This window comes from Podarcis tiliguerta (assembly GCF_965153285.1).
Source record: "Podarcis tiliguerta genome assembly, chromosome: 6".
In the NCBI taxonomy this organism is placed as follows: Eukaryota; Metazoa; Chordata; class Lepidosauria; order Squamata; family Lacertidae; genus Podarcis; species Podarcis tiliguerta.
The window spans coordinates 68,612,246-68,636,488 of NC_139539.1; the positions used below are offsets into that span (position 1 = coordinate 68,612,246).

A 24,243-nucleotide genomic window follows, 5' to 3' on the forward strand; every position below is an offset into this window, starting at 1 on the left:
ATTTTTTCTAATTGATGTTTTTGGCCTTCTGCTGTTGTTGTTCAGTGGGAGCGGGGCTGCCTGTTTCCGGCATTGTTGCTTCAATTTTTAAATCCGTATTTTGTTCTTATTTTAAGTCATGTATGTGTTTTGCCATCATCCGCTCCCCCCCTTCCGGCAAGGCAGATGAGTAGTGTAAGGTTTTATTCTGTGGATTAGCATACCCTCCAACATTTCTCCGCTGAAAATAGGGACATCCTATTCCATAATAATAATTTTACTATTAACAGTGGTACCTCGGGTTACATATGCTTCAGGTTACATACACTTCAGGTTACATATGCTTCAGGTTACAGACTCTGTTAACCCAGAAATAGTGCTTCAGGTTAAGCTCTTTGCTTCGGGATGAGAACAGAAATCGTGCTCTGGCGGCACGGCGGCAGCAGCAGGCCCCATTAGCTAAAGTGGTGCTTCAGGTTAAGAACAGTTTCAAGTTAAGTACAGACCTCCGGAACGAATTACCATATTTTTCGCTCTATAACACGCACCCGACCATAACACGCACATAGTTTTTAGAGGAGGAAAATCCGTAGGCATGCCACCCATAGGCATTCCCTCCATAACACACACAGACATTTCCCCTTACTTTCTAGGAGGAAAAAAAGTGAGTGTTATGGTGCAAAAAATACGGTAAGTACTTAACCTGAGGTACCACTGTATACCCTTTACATCTGACTGGGTTGTCCCAGACACTCTGTGCAGCTTCCAACATACAGAGGTGCTCTAGTTACGAACTTAATTCATTCTGGAGGTCCGTTCTTAACCTGAAACTGTTCTTAACTAGAGGTGTGCTTTCACTAATGGGGCCTCTTGCTGCTGCTGCGCCGCTGGCACACGATTTCCATTCTCATCCTGGGGCAAAATTCTCAACTCGAGGTAACTCTTCCAGGTTAGCAGAGTTTGTAACCTGAAGCATTTGTAACCAGAGGCATTTGTAACTCAAGGTACCACTATATATAAAAACATAATAAAACATTAAACATTTTAAAACTTCCCTATACAGGGCTGCCTTCTGATGACTTGTGGGTCAGATAACTCCATACCCTCCAATAAAAATAGGGACATCCTAAGGGGGGTGGGGATGTGGGTGGCACTGTGGGTTAAACCACAGGACTTGCTGATCAGAAGGTTGGCGGTTTGAATCCCCGCCATGGGGTGAGATCCCATTGCTCGGTCCCTGCTCCTGCCAACCTAGCAGTTTGAAAGCACGGCAAAGTGCAAGTAGATAAATAGGTACCGCTCCAGCGGGAAGGTAAACGGCATTTCCGTGCACTGCTCTGGTTCGCCAGAAGCAGCTTAGTCATGCTGGCCACATGACCCGGAAGCTGTACGCCGGCTCCCTCGGCCAATAAAGTGAGATGAACGCCACAACCCCAGAGTCGGACACAACTGGACCTAATGGTCAGGGGTCCCTTTTACCTTTAAGGAAAAGTGGGACATTCCAGGAGGGATCAGATCAGAAACTGGGATGGCGTCTGCAAATCAGGGACTGTCTCTGGAAAATAGGGACACTTGGAGGGTCTGAAATAGGTACCCTGTTGGGTTCTGTGACATGGGCCATGTTTTTGCATTGGCAAGGAATTACGGGGAACTTCGACAAGCCTAAGTGGCAGCCCATGTAAACTAACAGTATGTTCTGGAACATTCTCCAGAGTCCTTTGCAGCAGGCAAAGATGTAGTGGTGGGTGTGCATTCAAAGCCAATGTGCTAAGAGTTCCCTAAAGGCAGGAAGTTTAAAATTTGGGCATTGTTATTTTTAATCCGTGACTGCAGACATAGATCTTGTGTGTTCTTTCATTCCCAAAGTCTTCTGCAACACACAACGATGCAATGGCTGGTGTGCAATATGCTTAGGGTTCCTGGAGGACAGGAAGTTATGCACTGAAAGATCGGCTTGTCACTGTTTCCTTGATCCATGTTTGAAGATGTACATCTAACGCGTGCCTGTTGCGGGTCCTTTATTTTGCAGCTGAAATGTATGAAATAAAGATGGGTGAAAGACCCTCGGAGTTAACCAATGCAACATTTGATAGTGCGACTCCCGTGGACACTGATGGCCTGATGACAGAAGCTGCTGGGGTCAAGCAATCCTTTCACTATAAGCTGGCAAACTTCACAAAAGAGAATGGCACCTCCATCTACTTTGCCATTCGTTGCATTGATGGCAGCGACAACGTCGGAGAAATATCTAATATAGCCAGAGCAGTCGTGTTCCTTCCTGCACGGCCAAGTTCTCCTCCTCGTCCAATCATCATTTCCCCTACTCCAGCTGACAATTCCATTATTCCGTCTAGTCCAGATGAGAAACATCCTGGCCCAGTTGACAAATCCACAATTATAATTGTGGTAATTGCATGCATTTCTGTAATTATTTTTTTGGCTGTTGTAGGTATAGCAGTTTGCATTCTACGTAAGCGGAAATATGGAAATTATGTGACGACGACTACCTGTACTGCTGTTGCTCCTTGAGCTCTCTCTCTCTCTCTCTCTCTCTCTATATATATATATATAAAATAGCCACTTCTTCAACAACATTTCACAATACATCATATATTGCCAACACAAAGGAAATAAATGGACAGTATAGTTATATCGTATTGACATATCGTTACAATTCAGATGAAGGGAAGTGGATAAGTTGTAAATTATACTGAGTTCTATTCAGAGTAGAGTGCTCTGCTTTACTCAGAGTAGATTCACTGAAGCAAATAGTACCCCCAGAAGAAGAAGAAAACACTGGCAGTAGTATTTATTAGCCTCTTTACACATAAAAATGTCTTACAGCAAACACAAGAAAATCTCCCCCCAAATATATTTATACAATTAAAAGGCAGGTCTAACAGTTTCTGCCTCATCAAAAGAGGCCACAAATACTTAAAAATCCTTCAAATTAAGAACAGTTTTTGCTGGACACCTAAAACAAGATAACAATTGCGCCTGCCAAGCCTCTCTAGTGGGAGAGGTCTGCAAGTGGGATGTCATCCAGTACAGACAGATATCCTCTTCTCACTATATACAATCTTGCTTTAATTCTTTAAAATTTAGCAAAAGATCTTGCCACTTTTTCATTTGATTCTGGAAAAAAAGGTTTTTCCTAGTACCTATACTTTCCGTAGTGATTTTTTTTTTTTTTTTTGCTGAGAGTAATAGATTTAGTATTTTGCACTGTTTTATAAGATCTTTGGACTGTTTGTGCAACAGTTCATAATTATTTTTATAATGGACTCCGGCAAAACTTAGCTTGAAAGCCCAGGAACCAAGAGGACAAGAGCTTTAAAAAAAAATGGGGAAAATGTAATTAACTTAGGAGACCATTGTAACCAGATGGAAACATTAGCAGGGTTTTAATCTTACTTGTAAGGTGACCATTACTATGGACAATTCAGATGGATAAAAAAAAAAATGTGGATAAAAGGCTGATATGCAGGTGTAAATGTTGACATTGGGACCCATAGAGGGGGGGGGGAAGTCTGGAGATTCAGAGGAATTTTTTTATATGGATTTGTAATTGTTTTTGTTATAGATTTGCATTTGTAAAATCTAATATATATATATATATATATATATATATATATATATATATATATAATGTTAAACTATTAGTTTTTGTTTCCAATTGTGTGTAAATATCTGTCATCTCTATTTCCAGCATCTGCCTTATACTAATGCTTAGAGAATTTCTCTCTTGATTGATTCTATGTCAGGCTAAAATATCCTCATCATTTTGCGTGTTCAGACCCAGAAACCTCCCCCCTAAATAAATTCACACTTGACTCAAATTTTAGTTTTGGTTTTTGGAAGAATTTAGGCCACAACTTTATTGATTACAGAAAGTGAGTGCTTGCATGTGCTCTGGTTTGACTAGCTCCCTGCACTCTTGCAGGCAGCGCTGACCCAGGGCACCAGCATAGGTCAGCCAAGGGTGAACACCTGGGAAGGTGAAAAGCTGGAACAGACTCTGTTCACCACTCAGATGCCCCTCTGGACTCAGGTACGGGCACAACCCCCTCTCAGAGGTTGACCAAACCGGTTGAGTCCCTGCATTCCTTTAATGGAATACCCTTCACATAGGGATGGCAAGAGAATTCTCCCATCCCTATCACCTGAACCAGAGCCTATCCCGTACCCGTAGAAGAGGAGGAATCACCATCTTTGTGCCTTTTGGCCCTGCGTTTGGAGCAACGACTCTTCTGCCGCTTGCCACCGGATGACGGGACCCTGGGCATCAGAAGATCCTCCTCAGAAGAGGGGATGTAGAGCACCTCCCTCAAATGAACCAACTGCACCTGAACAGAACTAAAAACATGTGAGGTGCTAGGCTGATAAGAAGTTCCTCTCCCCATAATCTGTGCTGCTGAAAGCCGTGAGCTCCCAAAACCCGAGTGTGCCGACTGTGAACATGGTAGTTCAGACCGAAAGGCCTGCTGAACCGTGGCACGCATACTCCTGGGATGACCCCTAGGACTAGGTGGGACTGGAATCATGTAAAACTGCAATTAGAACAACAAAACTCCAGAGGACTCAAAAGCCTCGCTCCCTTCACTCACATCAGAGGGACCATGGGCTTCATAAACAGTAGAAGAGGAGGAAGGGCCAGGCTGGGGATCAGGCTGCCTCCCAAACTGCTGAGCCAATGACTCAAGCTCTGAATTAAACCTTGTCAAGGCCACAAGGTCCAAGCCAATATTGGCCATGATAGCACCCAGACGATCCAGCGTTTGCTGAGGAACTGCTGCACTGAATGCAGCGACTGAGACAGGCCTCTAATTACCCTTTTTGTAGGGAGAGCAGGACTAGGGTTCCTTTTAACAGGCATCTCAATAAGCCCTCCCAAAGAACAAAATAAATAAACTCTTTAACCGTTAAAATGGCGATCCCTCCTAAACAAGATTGCGCTCCCGCCAAAACAAGACGGCGCTCCTGCCAGAAATGGCACTATCACCAGTGCAAAATGGCGCTCCCTTCAAATAAGCTGGGGAAAATGGCTGCCGGCCCCAGGAATTTCCCCAACCAGCCTTAAACATATTAGGAGGGGTGTGTGTGTAGAATTCACCAAGCTTACAGAGAGGGAACTCTCAAAAGCCAAAAAGGAGAGCAAAGTAATCACTATAACTTAAACTCTTTCGCCCCCACTAAAACTCAATTCAAGGCTCTTTAAAATAACCGCTCAAAATTGCTGTTCCCAAAGGCCGGGGGAAAAACGGAGGGAACTCCGCAGCCAGAAGCGCTAAAGGCCAAAGCCCTGTGGGTGAAATCTCCTCCAAAAACAAAAGAGAGGGGCTGCTGAGCAGAATTTTTCGGGCCGCAGCAACACCGCACATCGGGAGCCCCTGGTTCAACCGGCTTGTTTTCTCTTATTTTTACAGCTAATGGTTCTAATCCTAAAATCAAACCATAGTGGTGATGGTGGGATGACAGGCTGCCTTGCCCTTGCCCTTTTAGTTACCGTATTTTTTGCTCCATAAGACGCACTTTTTCCCTCCTAAAAAGTAAGGGGAAATGTGTGTGCGTCTTATGGATCGAATGTAGGCAGGAAAAGCCCCCAAGCTGACTGACTGGCTTTTAGAGGGGGAATGCAATAAAAAAAATATTTTTAAAGGGAGCGCTGAGCAGAACCTGGGATGTATACAGGCTCTGCCCAGCGTTCCCTTTAAAAATATTTTTTTCTTGCATCCCCCCTCTAAAAACTAAGTGCTTCTTATGGTCAGGTACGTCTTATGGAGCGAAAAATACGGTAATTCAAAATTGGCCGATAACATACCATTTATGCAGATTTGCGCTCATGGGTTTGCATTAACTCGGCTGATAGGTTTGTTTGTTCCTGAAATGCTGTGTGTGAGAGAGGAAGAAAGAGAGAGAAAGAGTGAGATCGTGACCTTTAGCACTTTTGGCTTTGGTTTTCTCCTAAAATAGTTATTTCACTCCCAAAGATTTTGTCTATGTGTCAGAGAGAAAAAGCTTGCCAACGACTTTCAGTGCCCTTTCAGTGGTTTGTTCCCCAGCCTTTTCTCTGGAACTGAGTTCAGCTCAGCACTCTGACCCTATAATGCTATGGGCTGGTCATGATCCAAGATACGAAAGATATCTTTCACTGGGCAGAGGTCTTGCCTTTTAACAAATCTCATATACAGTGGTACCTCAGGCTAAGTACTTAATTAGTTCTGGAGGTCCGTACTTAATCTGAAACTGTTCTTAACCTGAAGCACCACTTTAGCTAATGGGGCCACCTGCTGCGCCACCAGAGCACGATTTCTGTTCTCATCCGGAAGCAAAGTTCTTAACCTGAAGCACTATTTCTGGGTTAGCGGAGTCTGTAACCTGAAGCATATGTAACCCGAGGTACTACTGTATTGCAAAGTTAACTAAACCATCTTCATTCTTCCCACACTGTAGCCTGTAACCAATATGCTTTAACCATATCTGCATACCCTTCAATATTTCTCTGATGAAAATAGGAGTGTCCTATTTAATCATCATCATCATCATTGGCATCATTCTATTTATAACCTGCCCATTTGACTGGGTTGCTCCAGTCACTCTGGGCTGCTTCCAACATATATAAAGCATAATAGAACATTAAACATTAAAACATTCTTTGGTTTTTGGGGCATGTGATTCTATTTTTTGAATGTGCTCTGGAAGATCTGATAAAAATAAACTAAAAAGAAAAGGGGCAAGAATACACCCGTTTTAAAACACCTTTTGTATTAGGGATGTTGGAAGAGAGGTGACCTTTTGCATTGAGTTTGATTTGGCAGATGTTAAAGGAATATAAATTCTGTATTAAGATCTAAGATTCTGTGATTCCACCCCTGAATGTCCCCCCTGAAATTGACTCCGACCAGAGCAGTACATGCAGGTATTATTCTGTCTTGCAAATTGGAACGCTTGTGCAGATGGAACAATGGGAAGAGTGCAATGTTGAATTCCAACCACAGATATCTTGTGTAAAGAAAAGGGAACCCCCTCGCTTAATGTTCTTTATTGGTCAAGACCTTTGTTTCACCTAAGTCAACCGTCAGTGTGGCTTTTGCTGCCATGCTTTCTACATAACCAGTTCTACGGAATGGTTGCTTAACAGTGCCTTTGGGTGATTCAACATTAAAAGAATTAGATGCATTTATTTATTTACTAGAACGGTGTCCTTCCTCCCAAAGGAGTGAACCTAAAAATATGTTTTTTAAAGATATTTAAATATAAAAACATTAAACCATCTTAAAACACTTAAAAGAAACCACAAACTCTCAAAGTTACTAAATTCAATATCTGGGTGAACATGAATGCCTTTAAATTTCTCCTGAAAGTCAATAATGAGGGAGGCAGATGCCCGTCTCCAGGGACAGCATTCCACAAACATGATCCAGAGCCATCCCTGTCATGAACTGGAATGAACCATTATTATTATTATTATTATTATTATTATTATTATTATTATTATTAGTAAACCCCACCCATCTGGCTGGGTTTCCCCAGCCACTCTGGGCAGCTCCCAACAGAATATTAAAAGCACAATAAAACATCAGACTCCTCATAATTTTCTGCTGCTTTCCATATGGGTGGTACCCAGCTATATATCCCCTCAGAGCTACTCAAACTACTCCTTACCTGTTGGAATCGGCATGAAAAAGCCACCTAGTTTTACAGGTGTGTTTGCATTTCAGGCACTGGGAGGGACAGAGAGATGCTGTCAATGGAAGGGCGGCAGCAAACTTGACTTCTTGTCTTTTGGTGTTTGGCAACTTTCAGTAAGAAATCGTGTGTGCTATCCTAAAGTGAGGCTTGAGTCAGGAAAGCTTTCATCCAAGCTGCCCAGTAAGCCAATCAAGAGGACTGTGTGAATGTCTTCGTTTTGATTTTTCTCACTTGTCCAAACTCAGGTTTGAGTCTTCGCATTTCCATGGTTGCATTTTGTTAAAAACAAAAAGTCCTCAGGATCGTTTGTTAGCATTTGAGCGCAAATTTCTCTCCCTACACCCATTTTTGTGTGCAAATTTGCCTAATATAACCGGAATGTTTCTCCCTGATGTATTGTGGTACTGCGGGTTACATACGCTTCAGGTTACATATGCTTCAGGTTACATACGCTTCAGGTTACACACTCCGCTAACCCAGAAATAGTGCTTCAGGTTAAGAACTTTGATTCAGGATGAGAACAGAAATTGTGCTCTGGCGGCGCAGCAGCAGCAGGAGGCCCCATTAGCTAAAGTGGTGCTTCAGGTTAAGAACAGTTTCAGGTTAAGAACGGACCTCTGGAATGAATTAAGTACTTAACCTGAGGTACCACTGTAATGTATTCACATTACTTGCTGCTACACCTGAGTCAGTCATTCATTCCTGGAAACGAAAGAGCATAAAACACCAACAGTGGGAAGGATAAACTTGTATTGCTTTGCGACTTTGTGTGTGTGAAAACATCTGGGAGTAGGATAGGTCAGGAGAAAGTTTGACTGAGTGCAACGGGATGTTACACATAGGACTGCAGCCTTTGGGATGGGGCGCAAATGAAGGCTTTGTATGTTTGTGGACACACACTTGCATGCCTAGGAACCAACTCCTAGGGGCCGAGGTCCCTTTGCCGCTTCCGCCCATTAATGTGGGAAGCTAGGTCGACAGGTGTGTGGAAGATTATTATCAGAGAGTCAGCGACAATGGAAAACACACACACAACAACTAGCAGCCCTGGTGGCTCTGCAAGAGGAGATTGCTAGACTAAAAGCAGAACTAAAAGCTCTTCAAAAACATACAGGTAATTGGCAGCTAAACATAATAGTTGGAGTGCTTAGAGATTGAGGAAAAAAAGAATTGAGCAAATGGTTTATATAAAGCAAAAGGATGAGTATGATAAAAAGTTACTAGCGAATGTTCTCAAAGGAGGGAAAGCTAAATGCCAGATTCTATTCACTCCGATGGCAGCAGGGTAAAAACCATTCATTCTATTGCTTACTTCAACTCCCCTGTGGAAACACCTCAGAGGCCATGAAAGAAGGAAGGTTAACAACAGGAAGATTTAAAGGAACTATTGGAAACTCAAGGCAGTAGAGATATGAGATGATCAGAGCAGCGCCCCCCCCCCCCCCGAACTTGAAGCATGGGAAGTCCCAAGAAAAAATTATTTATTTGGCAGAATATTTGGACTATATGATATGTATTTTTATAATTTGGAATATTTAATGTGATTTTATTGGATTGTTAAAATGGAAAATTTAATAAAAAATTGTGTTTTTTTTAAAACAACAACAACATTCATTCTAAAGGTATAAATAAATCAGGAGTTTGCTGAAATCTACACGGAACTGCACCAGCCCACCCACCCATCCATAGAGGATATGGATTGCTTCTTATCTACCTTTTCCAGTTGTTACCCAGAAAGAAGCTTCCTCTTTTTAATATATTCGGAGACTTCTCCTTTTTCAAATTACCCAATTCCACCGACTGATTAAGGTCATGCACCCTCAGAGACTTGAGGGTCTGATAGATCCATCTGAACATTCTGGGGGCTTCCCCAATGGAAAGAGCCCGTGATCTGGTCAAGGCTCTCATCTCATTGTGGAATGGCAAGATGAGAAGGCTTGTTACATTTATCACTCCTGAGACCTTCTCTGGCACTGTGGAGCCCACAACTCTACTGAGTTCAAAGCAAGAAAGCAAGGCTAGATAATGGTTATATACTCGTGGAGTAGACGTCCAGTAGAGATTTTCCAGATTGTCCAGAACTTGACCTCGCCTCTTGGTCTGAATGAGCACCTGGAGGCAACAGAGGTCTTCTGCCATCACCTGGTCCACCATTTTGAAGGGGGGCGGAGTTGCATCTTGTCCAACTTTGCAGAATCAATTTCAGTTTGTGCAACTCGATCTCATGAACAGGGTGTGGCAGGTAAATGCTCTCTGTATCCCTGCCCAGCATGGCTGGAGAAATCAAGCTGGAGGTGGTGGTGATTGGGTGGGTCTCAGATGTGTAGAATGTTTCATTGCATGAGGGGGGTGGTCCTCACTACCTTAAAGGGGGACCCTTGACCCAGTAGATTGTACAAACATTTTAGCCAAAAAGGCTATTATTATTTAATAAGAAGGGTTGTCAAACATCTGGAATTTTCTGGACATAGCCAGAATACTGCAGTCGGAAGCTGTGTCTGGTAGGAAATTGCTGAAATGAATTCGGACGTATGACAAAAGAAAATCAACTCCCCCCCCCCCAAAAAAGCTCAACAACCCTATTATTAAGAATTGTATGTAGACAGCATCTTAAAAAGCAGAGACATCACCTTGCCAACAAAGGTCCGTATAGTTAAAGCTATGGTTTTCCCAGTAGTGATGTATGGAAGTGAGAGCTGGACCATAAAGAAGGCTGATCGCTGAAGAATTGATGCTTTTGAATTATGGTGCTGAAGGAGACTCTTGAGAGTCCCATGGACTGCAAGAAGATCAAACCTCTCCATTCTTAAGGAAATCAGCTCTGAGTGCTCACTGGAAGGACAGATCCTGAAGCTGAGGCTCCAATACTTTGGCCACCTCATGAGAAGAGAAGACTCCCTGGAAAAGACCCTGATGTTGGGAAAGATGGAGGGCACAAGGAGAAGGGGACGACAGAGGACGAGATGGTTGGATAGTGTTCTGGAAGCTACCAGCATGAGTTTGACCAAACTGCGGGCGGCAGTGGAAGACAGGAGTACCTGGCATGCTCCATGGGGTCACGAAGAGTCGGACATGACTAAACAACAACAACAACAACAACCAAAGTACATACATTATCTATGTTTTCAGTTCATAGATGACTTTTGTAAAGAGGAGGGTTGGGTAATACAGTCCTGCTGAATTTTCTCAATTTCTCTGCAGCTATTGATATAATGAAGGAACGCGGGTGGCACTGTGGTCTAAACCACAGAGCCTAGGGCTCGTCGATCAGAAGGTCGGCAGTTCGAATCCCCATGACGGGGTGAGCTCCCGTTGCTCGGTCCCAGCTCCTGCCCACCTAGCAGTTCGAAAGCACGTCAATAGTGCAAGTAGATAAATAGATACCACTCCGGCAGGAAGGTAAATGGCATTTCCATGTGCTGCTCTGGTTAGCCAGAAGCGGCTTAGTCATGCTGGCCACATGACCCAGAAACTGTCTGCGGTCAAACGCCGGCTCCCTCGGGCAGTAAAGCGAGATGAGCACCACAACCCCAGAGTCGTCTGTGGCTGGACTTAATGTTCAGGGGTCCCTTTACCTTTATTGATATAATAGACCATGGGCTGACTTCTGGGCTGACTCTACAGGGTGGCTATCAGTCTGTTCCCAACCTGCAATGTCCAGAGAGTAGCACTGGGTGAATGCTCTTTAGTCCTCTGTATTTATGCTACAGAGTGCTGCAGGGATGATGGGAATTGTAGTCTAAAAAAACAGCTACTGACTGATTAAAGTTAGAAAACTGTGTAGCTTGGCCTCATCCGGCCTCCAGAATCACTAGCAGCCAAGCAAGTGAATCGTTAGCGTGAAATCTCAAAGGGCACTAGAAGCATATTCTAAACATAGCTTTTGAAAGAACTCAGTTAGAAGCAAAGAGAGTTCATCTGCCCACAGAACAGTTTTGGCTAATTTTATACTTCTTTAAAAAGTCCTCAGAGATTTTGCAACAGGGTGGACCCTTTGGTTTTGAAACCATTTAGAGGGAAATCGGGTGTACCTTTTGGTTTTGAAACCTTTTTAGCGGAAACTGGGTGGACCCATTGGTTTTGATATTATATAAAGGAAAATCGAACCCACACTTCTCTGCGTTGATCTCCTGGCTCCTGAGCCTTTCAGAACAAGCCAGAGTCCTAAAAAGCAGGAAGTAATCTGCAGGACGCACCTCATGCAAATCTAATCAATCTCAAAAATTAGTCCTGCTGGATTTAAACGCAGGTAAGTATGTATTGGGTTGAAACTTCAATTTTCTTCATGTGATTTTAGCTCTTTCGACACAGCAGGCTCTCACTGGATATATTCCTAAAGCTAGGGGCCAAATTATGTGCTGTGTGAAATGCATGTCTTCATGTATGCCCTTTATTTAAAAACAGAGACCTGAGGAGATCTAAAAGTACTAAACTCTCCCAACCCTGTGGCTTATCTCTTCCAAAGGATGCTTTTCTCCTCAGCCAAGCTTTTATACTGGAAGTGGGGTGAATGGGGGAAATGCTATAGGGAAGAAGCTATAGGAAGCTTCTGGGTTTAATGTCTTTCGATGACCACCCTCTGTCATTTGCTTTAGTGTGTTCAGCTGACACCATGTCTAGCTCAGCCCTTAGTGTTACACTGAAGTGTGAATTTCAAAGTCCCACACATTACCTTAATCAGCAGTGTTGCTGATTATATTTTAAAGCAACAAATGTCTTGGGTCCAGGATACCTGAAGGACCCACCTCCTCCCATATCAGCTGGCCTTGTGCCTAATATCTGGTGAGAAGGTTTACTCGGTGTCTTGACTATGGTGGAAGCATGGCTGGGATAATGGTAGGTTTGTCATATTTTAAAGAGCAAAAAAGAGGACGCTATGATGACTCTCCTTTAAATACCCCTACTATACGTAGGTTGTAGAAGCTGTAATATGTTGCTGAGCGGGGCAGGAGAAGAGAAGAGGAAAGCAAGTCTTCAACCATGTCTATGTCTCATCCAGATGTCTATGACTCATCCAAAAAGTATAGCCACCCGGACAGAATTTTTACCCCTGAAAAAGAGGACGTGTCCTGGAAAATGAGGACACGTGGCAGTCCTAGATAATGGTCAATACTGTGGTAACACCTGAGTCCTAGAAGATATTTCCTTGTAGGGTTCTTTTATTGGTGTTTCCCACTGTAAAGGCTTTTCAATTCCACCAAGGTGTTGCTGTGCTGTGTAGGTAATGCTCTGGTTTTAAGTTTTCGTTTTATCCGTTTATTGTATTTTACTAACGGTGTTGTTTTATTGTGATATTATTACTGCATTGTTGTTGTTGTTATTTATTTACTTTCCTCCCTTCACCATAAGATCCCAGGTGGGTTAAAATAATATAAGGGTACCTGCCTACAGGACACCTCCTGCCAAACCTCTCTGCTCCTTTTCAACCCATTTTACACCTCACCCCTAACCCTCCACGCACCCATAGCTCTCTCAACAGCAGAGTCCTACCAGCTGGGTCAGTGATCAGCTTTTCTGTCTTTGTTATCTAGGCCAGTCAGAATTTCCATTCCGCTTACAAAACATACAGCAGAGTTTTAGCTTCCTCCTCTCTCCTCGCACGAATAACCCTTCTGTGCTGTCATTTTTCTCCATGAGGCTGGAGTAGGAGGCACGAGCAAAGATGGTGTTCAGTTGGTGGCTTCTTCCATTGATGTTACAAGCGCTACATGGGGTGACAGATGCCACGGTGAAACTCAACAATGGTGGGTTTGAAGACCTTGTCATTGCAATCAACCCTCAGATACCAGAAGACAACAAAATTGTCGACAACATAAAGGTGCGACTGCTAAACGTTTCTAAATGTGTAGAATGTGCAAGCATAGGTGGGGATATAAGTATATAGTAATAATAATAATAATAGGGACGTGGGTGGCGCTGGGGGTTAAACCACAGAGCCTAGGACTTGCCGATCAGAAGGTCGGTGGTTCGAATCCCCGTGACAGGGTGAACTCCCGTTGCTCGGTCCCTGCTCCTGTCAACCTAGCAGTTCGAAAGCACGTCAAAGTGCAAGTAGATAAATAGGTACCGCTCCGGCGGGAAGGTAAACAACGTTTCCGTGCGCTGCTCTGGTTCGCCAGAAGCGGCTTAGTCATGCTGGCCACATGACTAAGCTGCATGCCGGCTCCCTCGGCCAGTAAAGCGAGATGAGCACCGCAACCCCAGAGTCGGCCACGACTAGACCTTTACATTTATTTATTTATTCATTCATTCATTCATTCATTCATACATACATACATACACACACACACCCGCCCTTCTGGCTGGGTTTCCCCAGCCTCTCTGAGCGGCTTCCAACAAAACACTAAAATACAATAACCTATTAAACATTAAAAGCTTCCCTAAACAGGGCTACCTTCAGATGTCTTCTAAAAGTTTGGTAGTTATTTTTCTCTTTGACATCTGGTGGGAGGGCGTTCCACAGGGCGGGTGCCACTACCTGTAACTTGGCTTCTCGCAGTGAGGGAACCGCCAGAAGGCCCTCGGCGCTGGACCTCGGTGTCCAGGTAGAATGATGGGGGTGGAGACGCTCCTTCAGGTATACTATATATATGGGTGGGAACAGCAAGAAAATGTTGCAGTATACAACTAGCTGGTGTAGGGGAAGCCAGCATAAGTTAAGCCATCCGATTCAAGCTCTGTTCAAGACTGGGGCTACTGCTGGTTGAGCCAGCCTAAGCCTGGCAGAGGGAAGGCAAGCCTTTAAAATCGTTACACCACCCCTAAGTGCACATTCTACAAACCCAAATGCAGATACTAGTCACTGAACACACGGAGGTCTTTCTTTCCTTTCCTTGCTAGGGCATGGTTCAAGAAGCATCTGCTTACCTCTTCGGTGCAACACAGAAAAGATTTTACTTCAAGACTGTAAAAGTGATCATTCCCTCGACGTGGAAAACAAAAGCTGACTATCAAAGAGTAACTAGAGAGTCATACGATAAGGTAAATCTGGAGAGAATGCATTGAAATGTAGGTGTACTTAGGGTATTTTTTAAAAGATTGAGGCAACTCAACTTACTTCTGAGTAAACAGGCATAGATTTGGGCTGTGTACATTCGCAGGCCCTCCAAGTGTCCCTTATATTAATAATAATAATGAGGATTTTTGCTGAGGCAAAAATCACAATAAAGCATTAATATCAAAGGTACTTTGCTGCTGCTTTTCTGGGTGATCTTTCAACCAAATTCTATTTTATTTCAGGCAGAAGTCATAGTGGCAGCTCCTTACCTGAAACATGGAGACGATCCCTACACCTTGCAATATGGCGGATGTGGGGAACCTGGGCGATACATTCATTTAACTCCTAACTTCCTGACAAATGACAAGTTGCTTGACGCTTATGGACCACGAGGTATTACTTACTACCTGTTCGTTCAGATTAGACTATTCGAGTTTCCCTAAAATAACAGAGTAAGGAAGGTCCTGAAGAACCCATACCACTTTAAACTTTATCACTCTAAAGGCAACCAAAACGTCATAAGGAACCGGCAATATCTCTGTGTCCAGTTCATCAGCACATTTTTCAACCCGCAAAAACGTGCCTCTGTTTCCTTTCAGCAACGTTACTGCGGTGGCTTACACACCATAAAGTAAACAACTTCCTACTGTTTTCAGGATTATTTAAGGGAGGTGCATTTAGGAGGTGTATGCGATCTGTATCAAGTACTTTCAGACTCTCTCGTGGGTTAATATCTGAAGCCATTAAGAATTGTCTTAAAATGAACATAGCCAAGGAATATCCTGTTCTGTGAGAGCTCAAGGCTCACAGGAGAAGCCCGGTAGTGTCTCATCAAGAGGCTAAGTCAATACACCGTCAGAAATACAAGGGATCCACAGCCTTTCTGAGGAAGTGATGCATGATGATGCCTCTGGAAGCACTTAGTCTGGGCCAGAGACTGAGACATCTTGGCTGGGTGCATAGCGAGCCCCACCTTCCAAAAGAAGATGGCTGCCTTTAAAGGGCACTCACCTTATTGGGCAGTCCTTGTGGTTGGGGAGGCTGGAGTACTGTGGGAGATTCATCTTCTGAATCAAAGGAGGGCGGGCAGGATGTGCCTCTGGCTGGCAGGATCCGGAAGAGGCTGTGGAAAGCTTAAGTCTTGTCCTCCTCATAGCTGTCAACCGTCCCTTATTTGGTGGGAAAGTCCCTTATCCCAGGGCCGTGTCCCGCTGCTGTCCCTTATTGATGATGTCCCTTAAATTTCCCGGGTTTCAAAGGAAGCAGCTCCTCTCCCTCCCTCCCTGCCGGCCAGGAAGGAGGGAGGCTCCAACTGTGTTGCTTGGTTGCATTGCTCACCCAATAAGGAGTCTAAGAACGACTGGGGGCTGGAGTTTGCATGCTGGGTTTCAAATCGACCGTGTTGCCTGGGGACTCACCTTTGCTCAGCGCTTCCCAGCGGAGAGGTGATGGTGGTTTCCCTTGCTGCCGGGTTTCTTTGCTGTGGGAACCACCGCTTGAGGCTTCGTTTGGCTGCTGGCTGGGCTTTCTACCTTTGGCTTGTAGGGGCTCAGAAGTCGAACATACCTGTGCTTGGAAAATCCCTTATTTTGGCTGCTGATCCCTTATTTTTGAGGCTGCTGGTCCCTTAATTTCAAATCTGTAACTTGACAACTATGGCCCTCCTCCGTTGCACCGTACACAGCTCTCGGGTCGTAACAAGGAAAGCTAAATTGAATTTTTAATTGTTTGTTGAATGGTAGAAATAGAGGTGCATCTTCCACCATTTGCTAAGCAGCACTACCCCCCCCCCCAAAAAAAAAAAAAATACAGAAGAGCTCAGATTGAAAAGGCGGCTAATCCAATAATAATAGATACTTAACCATTGGTATGACTGCACAACATTTCAGATTTTATTTGGGGGGGGTTGTGGGATGGGTGTGTTATAATTGTCAAGGAGGGGTTTGCTTTCCTGAGTCCTCCATCCAAGCTAGTAATCAATCACACGCAGGCGCCGAATGGGTTGCCAGGCTTGATTGGCTTCTTCTCGAGCACCAGTTACAGAACATCAAACAGCAAGTCTAAAACACGGTGTGTTCTCTCCCCCTACCCCGCCCCACCGAAGGCTTATAGGGGCTGGGGAATGCTGGCAACCATCCAGCCCCATCACATGCTCCCACTTTGGGGACTAATTCTTACCACCTGCCTGAGGTACCCTAACATAAGGTAAAGGGACCCCTGACTTAGGTCCAGTCGTGACCGACTCTGGGGTTGCGGCGCTCATCTCGCTTTATTGGCCAAGGGGGCCGGCGTACAGCTTCTGGGTCATGTGGCCAGCATGACTATGCCGCTTCTGGCGAACCAGAGCAGCGCACAGAAACGCCGTTTACCTTCCCGCCGGAGCAGTACCTATTTATCTACTTGCACTTTGATGCGCTTTCGAACTGCTAGGTTGGCAGGAGCAGGGACTGAGCAACGGGAGCTCACCCCGTCGTGGGGATTTGATCCGCGGCCTTCTGATTGGCAAGTCCTAGGCTCTGTGGTTTAGCCCACAGTGCCACCCGCATCCCTGAGATACTTGCTCACTATTCATGGCAATAATTTCTATCTACCTCTATACTGTACTTTTTAAAAAAGGTATCTTAGGTTTTGTCCTTGATCTTCCACAGGCAGAGTCCTTGTCCATGAGTGGGCTCATCTCCGATGGGGTGTCTTTGATGAATATAACAACGATGCACCTTTCTACTCTCCTGGGGGAAACAGCATGCCTGAAGCAACGAGGTACCACCCCAAATCTCCAACAGATGCATCTCTTCTTTTATAAGTGATGTTTGCCTTGGGCTCGTTCGTTTGGTTGCGGTGTGAATCATTGTCTTGAGGATGAGCTTTGATGATATATGGAAGAGATTTCTCATTAGGGCAAAGTGGGGGTAATGTCCTGCCCTCGGGCAAGTGCCCACTTTTCCGCTGCCCAAGACCTTATTTTCGGCCAGCTTACTCAGTCTCTCTGGAGACTGTTCTCAGCCACAGTCCTGCACACAATTTAGCCCAGTAGGGCATTTCTTTTGGCCTGGTGACATTTCAGCGGGTTGTCCCTACTTCTGTTTGCTCCTCACCTGAGTCTAACCTGGCAATGTTGTTTTGGCCCACAATGCCAAACAAAAGACGCCATGTGCTGTGTGCTGAAGACAGGCCTGGATTTTGGCATGGCTTGGAGGAGTTAGTTACTAGAAAGCCTTCCAGACCCTCCATCGCCCAGAACCCAGCAAGCCTTAAAAGTAGGAGAGCAAAGAGCCCAAAGACAGAGGGCACATAGCAGCACACATAGAAGTGATGAATGAGGAAGTGGGAGAGACGGGGGTGGGGGTGGAGATTCACTCAGGACAACACCATTATTCAAGAGTCTGGGTTCTAGGGTCTCTCTCTGTAGTGTTTGAAATAAAAAGGGACTGTAAGAAACTTTTCCTTGTTTTTATATTTTCCTGGGCAACCAGCTGGGAGCTGCTAGGAGCATTCTGACATGAGCTAATGTACCAACGGAGCACACATAAAAATCAGATCTGAACCACATGTTTGCTGAATAAAGTACCTGTCTAGAAATCATCTATATAATTGATTCAAACTCTTTCATCTCCGCCCATTATGAAGAGTTCTACAATCTGATCTTCAGGCCGGGCTGGTGGGCACTGGAGTTTGTCTTAGCAGTCGTGGCATTACAGAAAACAAGATAGCATACAATCATACCAGCATGTGATTATTTATTGACTTTTAAACTGACCATGTCTGTTTCTGTTATATTGATTAGGTGCCCAGCTACTTTCAAGGGTAGCTACGTAGTCCCGCTCGCTGATGGAACTACCAGACCATGCAAAGTTGAACCAAAAACTCAGCTGTATGAATCTGGGTGCCAATTCATTCCAGAAAAAAATCAAAATACTCCAACATCTATAATGTATGTGCAAAGTATCCCATCGGTAAGTATGATAGGTCTTAGTTGGGATTTATTTTTCTCCAATGCCTCAAAAATGCAGGATTTTTGCTAAGTTAAATATAATATTTGGAGATTTTTAGCTTCAATTCTTGCAGGTAATTGTGTGTGTGTGTGTGTGTGTTTCACCAATAAGATTGTGTTAGGGCTGGGGAGAAAGTATTCCAACCAAAATTTAGTTATATTGACCTAGCAATTCAAGAAGAAACTCTTTCTTAAGGGCCTGCAGTTTTCCCGTCCTTCCCTCTTGAAACCTTCTCTCAATTTATAGAAGCTACATACAGCACAAGCTACGGGACCCAGACTGACTGAGCAGCCACTAAGTCCAACAGTAGGGTCGCCATATGTTCGGACACAGCCGGCAATTGGCCGTCGGAAACTTTGCCAAAAAAAGTGCAACCCGAATGAGGTAGTTGAGGCACATAGTCAGACTGAAGGAAAGTGAGATGGGTTCTGTTGCTCTCTGCAACAGAACAACTAACATTTGGACAATTGTGTGGGGTTCTGCAAAATGTTTCTGGTTTTGAGTAGAGTTGAGGTACCCTTCAAAGTTCGCCCTCAGACCTTCCAACTGTCCCTATTTTCCAGGGACAGTCCAGGATTTACAGAAGCCATCCTGGTTTCTGATTTGACCCTGGGATGTCCTGCTTTTCCTTAGGACGTCCCTATTTCCACCAGGGAAATGTTGGCGGGTATGTTCCCTTCTTCGGCGGGAAACAGCTCAGAGTGAAAAGCTAGGTAGGTGAGCAAGCGAAGGAATGAGGGAACAAACAAGCATATGTTCATCTGTTCTTTTTGTCTGAAAAAGGATGTCCACTTTTGTAGCACCTCTTCCCAAGGAATGGCTGCCATGAGGTAGATATTGCTTATAAGGTTGTGAACTTGATTTATTCTTCTTACCTTTTATTTAGGTTACTCAGTTCTGTGACAAAAGCAACCACAATACTAAAGCAACAAATATGCAGAATAAAATGTGCAACTACAGGAGCACCTGGGATGTCATTACGACTTCTCCTGACTTTGCCAAATCAACTCCACAAAGAGCTCCTCCGCCTAGCCCCACTATCACTTTGCTGCAAAAACAGGAGAGAGTTTTGTGCCTAGTACTTGATGTTTCTGGAAGTATGAGTTCGGTGAGTCTATGTTTTTGGAGCTCAGAAGAAGTATTTCGAGACAGTTCAAAAATGATGGAATTGATGTCAATAGTGACAACAAGTGTCAATACAGCATTGACATTTCTGTCATAAATGCCATGCTGTTTTATGTAATAATAATAATTTATTATTTATACCCTGCCCATCTGGCTGGGTTTCCCCAGCCACTCTGGGTGGCTTCCAATAGAATATTAAAATATAATAGTCTATTAAACATTAAATGCTTCCCTAAACAAGGCTGCCTTCAGATGTCTTCTAAAAGTCTGGTAGTTGTTTTTCTCTTTGACATCTGATGGGAGGGCATTCCACAGGATAGGCGCCACTACCGAGAAGGCCCTCTGCCTGGTTCCCTGTAACTTGGCTTCTCGCAGTGAGGAAATCGCCAGAAGGCCCTCAGCCTTATAGACAGGGAACCTGTTTTTGGTTTTAGATTAGATTTGGTTAATTTGGATATATATGAAACTACAGTAATTAAATCATACAGGAGAAGAGTTCTAGGGCAAGGGTGGGCAACCTGGCTGAGGTAGAATGCAAGGTCTGCTCATTGTAAATCCCCAGTTGGTGCAGGGAACCTAGAGGAAGAGATGGAACATGGGAGGTGAAAACTGCAGGGGTGAAAGTGAATGGAAAGAGGCAAGGGAAATCCTGATCTGGCCAGATCAATCAGGTCTTTCAGGTTTCTCAATTGTGCAGGAAACGTCAACAGCTGCACAAGGCTTCCCTAGTGAAGAAATACCCTACTACAGAAGTTTATGGTAGACACATGATGAGGGTTGGAGGAAGTCATATAGCTCCTGGGATGGGTAGCTGTAAATGCATTTTCCTGCTGCCCTGGCTTTCCTGTATTCTGGTGACAGGTTTGTGCAGAGCTTGTGCAGAGCTTGTCGGAGGCCTGGGGCAAGAGTCTTGTTAGACTAAAGTTAGACTAAAACTCAAACCCAAAACTACGAATCCCTGGCAGGGCCCCCCAGCTGGCTTAGCCCTCTGAGGCCCAGGGAAGTGTACCTGGCTGCCTCACACCCCCACTGCATGCGCCTGTCTGGTAATAGTCTTTGAAGTGGATTTAAGAGACATGGGACGTCCTTATTTTCATTGGAGAAGTGTATGGAATCTTTTAATTGAAAGGCAGGGTTTACATCATCTAACTAACTAAAAAATGGGGGGGCACATTCTGGAATAGAGTTTATATTTCTATACTAGCATATAGAAATTTGAATATCAGACACAAAAACATTGTAGGATAATCATTGTCCAACAGCAGAATTTGTGGGACAAGCCCCATTGCAATGAAAGGTGCTCTTGTGAACCTCCCATCCATTTCAATGGAGCCTGTGCAGGGAAACATCCAGATGGATTGTGCCCGACATCGCAACATGGATGAGGTTATTTGGAAACTCATGGACATTATGCATTTGCCTACATCCATCTACAGTTGCATTATCAAGCCTTGTTTTTTAAAGTATAATTGACAGTTGCATTTTCAGTCATCTTTATTTGCTTCCCAGAATACACTGGCAGTTCCTTGAATGCTGGTTTTTATTATTATTATTACCATTATTATTGTTATTTCTATGCAGAGCAATCGCATTGGTCGGCTGAAGCAATCTGCGGAAATATTCGTCCTGCAGATTATTGAAGCGGGATCCTGGGTTGGAGTAGTCACATTCAACGAAGCGGCAACAGTCAAGACTCACCTGAGACAGATCAGTGACGACAGTGTGCGCAAAACTCTTGCAGGGTTTCTTCCTACTTCAGCTGGTGGAGGAACTAAGATATGTTCTGGAGTGCGGTCAGCATTTCAGGTGAAAAAGAATAAAATTCCAGATTCTTTTATTCCTATTCTTCTTTGTAGGGTAGCCAGTTGCAAAAGTGTAAAGGGCTGCTGTGTATCTAAGGGTTGTGTACAAGAGGGTATTTCAGCAGGTATGCTCTCTCATATAAGCCAAGAAACAAACTCAGTGCAGAGAAGATAGAGATGCTATTTGCAGGTGGATCCACTGCCTGGGTAAGTTCTGCCTGGGTAAGTTCAACCAGTTCTGGAGGGAGTCCCAATCCTCTGAAAGATCAGGTTCCTAGCTTGAGTGTACTTCTGTATCCATTGAAGTGACTGGAGGCAAAAGTGGCTTCCACCAGGTGTGGCTTCTGCCACCTATGAACTGGAAGCCTCTCAGTTTGATTGTTTATTATTGTCCTTCTATCCCACCTTTCCTCTGAGGAGGTCAAGGTGGTCTCTCAGGCTGAGAGACTGTTTGGCCTGAGGTCGCCCAGTGAGCTTCATGGCTGTGTGGGGTTTCAAACCATAGTCTTGGCCAACATTTCCATGGTTTCAAACCATGGTCCTAGTCCATGGTTTTAACCACAGCTTTCTCTTGTGAAATAGCAAATGCTAATACTTCCTTATTAACAACCATGGAAGATATGGCACCCATCTCACCAGACTCTGCTTCTGTTACAGGTAGGGAATTAGTTCACACAGAACAGCAGCAACACACCACACTTAGCGGAGCTTTGTAGCATTTTCTCATTCATTTTAAGCACAAATGGTGCCCGGTGGCTTCCACATTCCTAGTTGCTGCTAAGATTCTAAATGCTCTGCTCCATACAGGTGTTTTTAAAGAAGTACCCAAATACCAGAGGCTGTGAAATTGTGCTCTTGACAGATGGAGAAGATAGCACTGTAAACTCCTGCTTTACCGAAGTTCGAAATAGTGGGTCTATAATCCACACCATTGCTTTGGGACCAAAAGCTGAAAAAGAACTAGAAATGCTGGCAGACATGACGGGTAAGTGAGCGAGCAGAATGCCACACCCTTATTCCACTTGGTGCCAACTGGGGTTTCCCTAAGAGTGAGTTTACTAGTGGGCCCAGCCCCCCGCCATGCTACTTTCATCCGCACAATGTTCCTCCTACTTGCCCACAGAATCTTCACTGCTTTTCAGTGCTCTGCTGTTGTTATTTAGTCATGTCCAACTCTTCGTGACCCCATGGACCAGAGCACGCCAGGCACTCCTGTCTTCCACTGCCTCCCGCAGTTTGGTCAAACTCATGCTGGTAGCTATGAGAACACTGTCCAACCATTTCGTCCTCTGTCATCCCCTTCTCCTTGTGCCCTCCATCTTTCCCAACATCAGGGTCTTTTCCAGGGAGTCTTCTCTTCTCATGAGGTGGCCAAAGTATCGGAGCCTCAGCTTCAGGATCTGTCCTTCCAGTGAGCACTCAGGGCTGATTTCCTTAAGAATGGGTAGGTCTGATCTTCTTGCAGTCCATGGGACTCTCAAGAATCTTCTCCAGCACCATAATTCAAAAGCATCAATTCTTCGGCGATCAGCCTTCTTTATGGTCCAGTTCTCACTTCCATACATCACTACTGGGAAAACCATAGCTTTAACTATACAGACCTTTGTTGGCAAGGTGATGTCTCTGCTTTTTAAGATGCTGTCTAGGTTTGTCATTGCTTTTCTCCCAAGAAGCAGGCGTCTTTTAATTTTGCGGCTGCTGTCACCATCTGCAGTGATCATGGAGCCCAAGAAAGTAAAATCTCTCACTGCCTACTTTACATTTACTGACACACAGATGTCTTCTGCACACAGATGTATAAAAGCCTACACTACAGCAGTGTATTGCCTTTTATTCCAACTAACCAAGTATCCTAACTGTTCCTTCAATTGCATTCCAGGAGGTCTGAAATTTGCTGCCACTGACAGCTTGAATTCCAACGGTCTCATTGATGCTTTCAGCGGAATTTCTTCAGGAAGTGGAGATCTCAGTCAACAATCTATTCAGGTATGCATTGCAAAGATTAGAGTGAAATAAGCAGTTCTACTACGGCTATTAGGCACTGTAAAAAAAAAAAAAGTTTAAAGCACAAAGTAAAATTAATTCTATAGTCCATATTTTACTAGTATTGTGCAGCAGGAGAACCAGGCAGAATTCACAGATCTTACAGAGGTGGATTTTGGCAGCGCTGAAACAACATTTCAGTTTTTACTGGTCCTAATTCAGTTGAATGTGTGGTTGTACAAGTACCATGGTCCCATTCCAGATTGTGTCTCATTGACTACTCTTTGCCAAAATGTGGTGTCAGATCTGTTGCTTCACCTAGAAATTTCACCCCAAATCTCCCATTGTATCGGCTGCAAATTTACTTCTCTTTGCCTGTGGAATTAGAGTTGTGTGTCTCGCAGAGTCAACCTCTCATTTGAGATCATTGATTTGCATTTGATCAGAGGTTGTCCTGGCTTTTGAGCTTCATTTAGAAGTCAAACATGCCGTCAGAAAAATCTCTCTAAACTGCATGTTTTTGACACTTGCCGTTTGTAGCAAACCTTTTGGGTTAAAACTTACAAGGTGGCTAGCACCCAGCAAAGGGCCACATGCAACCACAATAAATATATTTGGTGCAGGAAGATAAATTACGGCATCTGCAGGGAATGGATTAAGCATCCAGCATCTT

At 44.2% G+C, this 24,243-nt stretch overlaps 1 protein-coding gene across 1 annotated transcript in view; it reads left to right on the forward strand.

Moving 5' to 3' along the window:
• LOC310680276 (uncharacterized protein) overlaps positions 1-24,243 on the forward strand; it is a gene marked incomplete at its 5' end in the record, with an annotated part of 79,592 nt that overhangs the window by 49,681 nt on the left and 5,668 nt on the right. The window contains 10 exons of the mRNA XM_083446651.1: positions 2,009-2,505; positions 13,319-13,489; positions 14,512-14,652; positions 14,911-15,061; positions 17,317-17,428; positions 18,453-18,621; positions 19,547-19,768; positions 21,367-21,591; positions 22,395-22,572; positions 23,467-23,573. Coding sequence (XP_083302777.1) covers positions 2,009-2,505; positions 13,319-13,489; positions 14,512-14,652; positions 14,911-15,061; positions 17,317-17,428; positions 18,453-18,621; positions 19,547-19,768; positions 21,367-21,591; positions 22,395-22,572; positions 23,467-23,573 — 1,973 coding nt within the window. The remainder of the gene's footprint in view (positions 1-2,008; positions 2,506-13,318; positions 13,490-14,511; positions 14,653-14,910; positions 15,062-17,316; positions 17,429-18,452; positions 18,622-19,546; positions 19,769-21,366; positions 21,592-22,394; positions 22,573-23,466; positions 23,574-24,243) is intronic.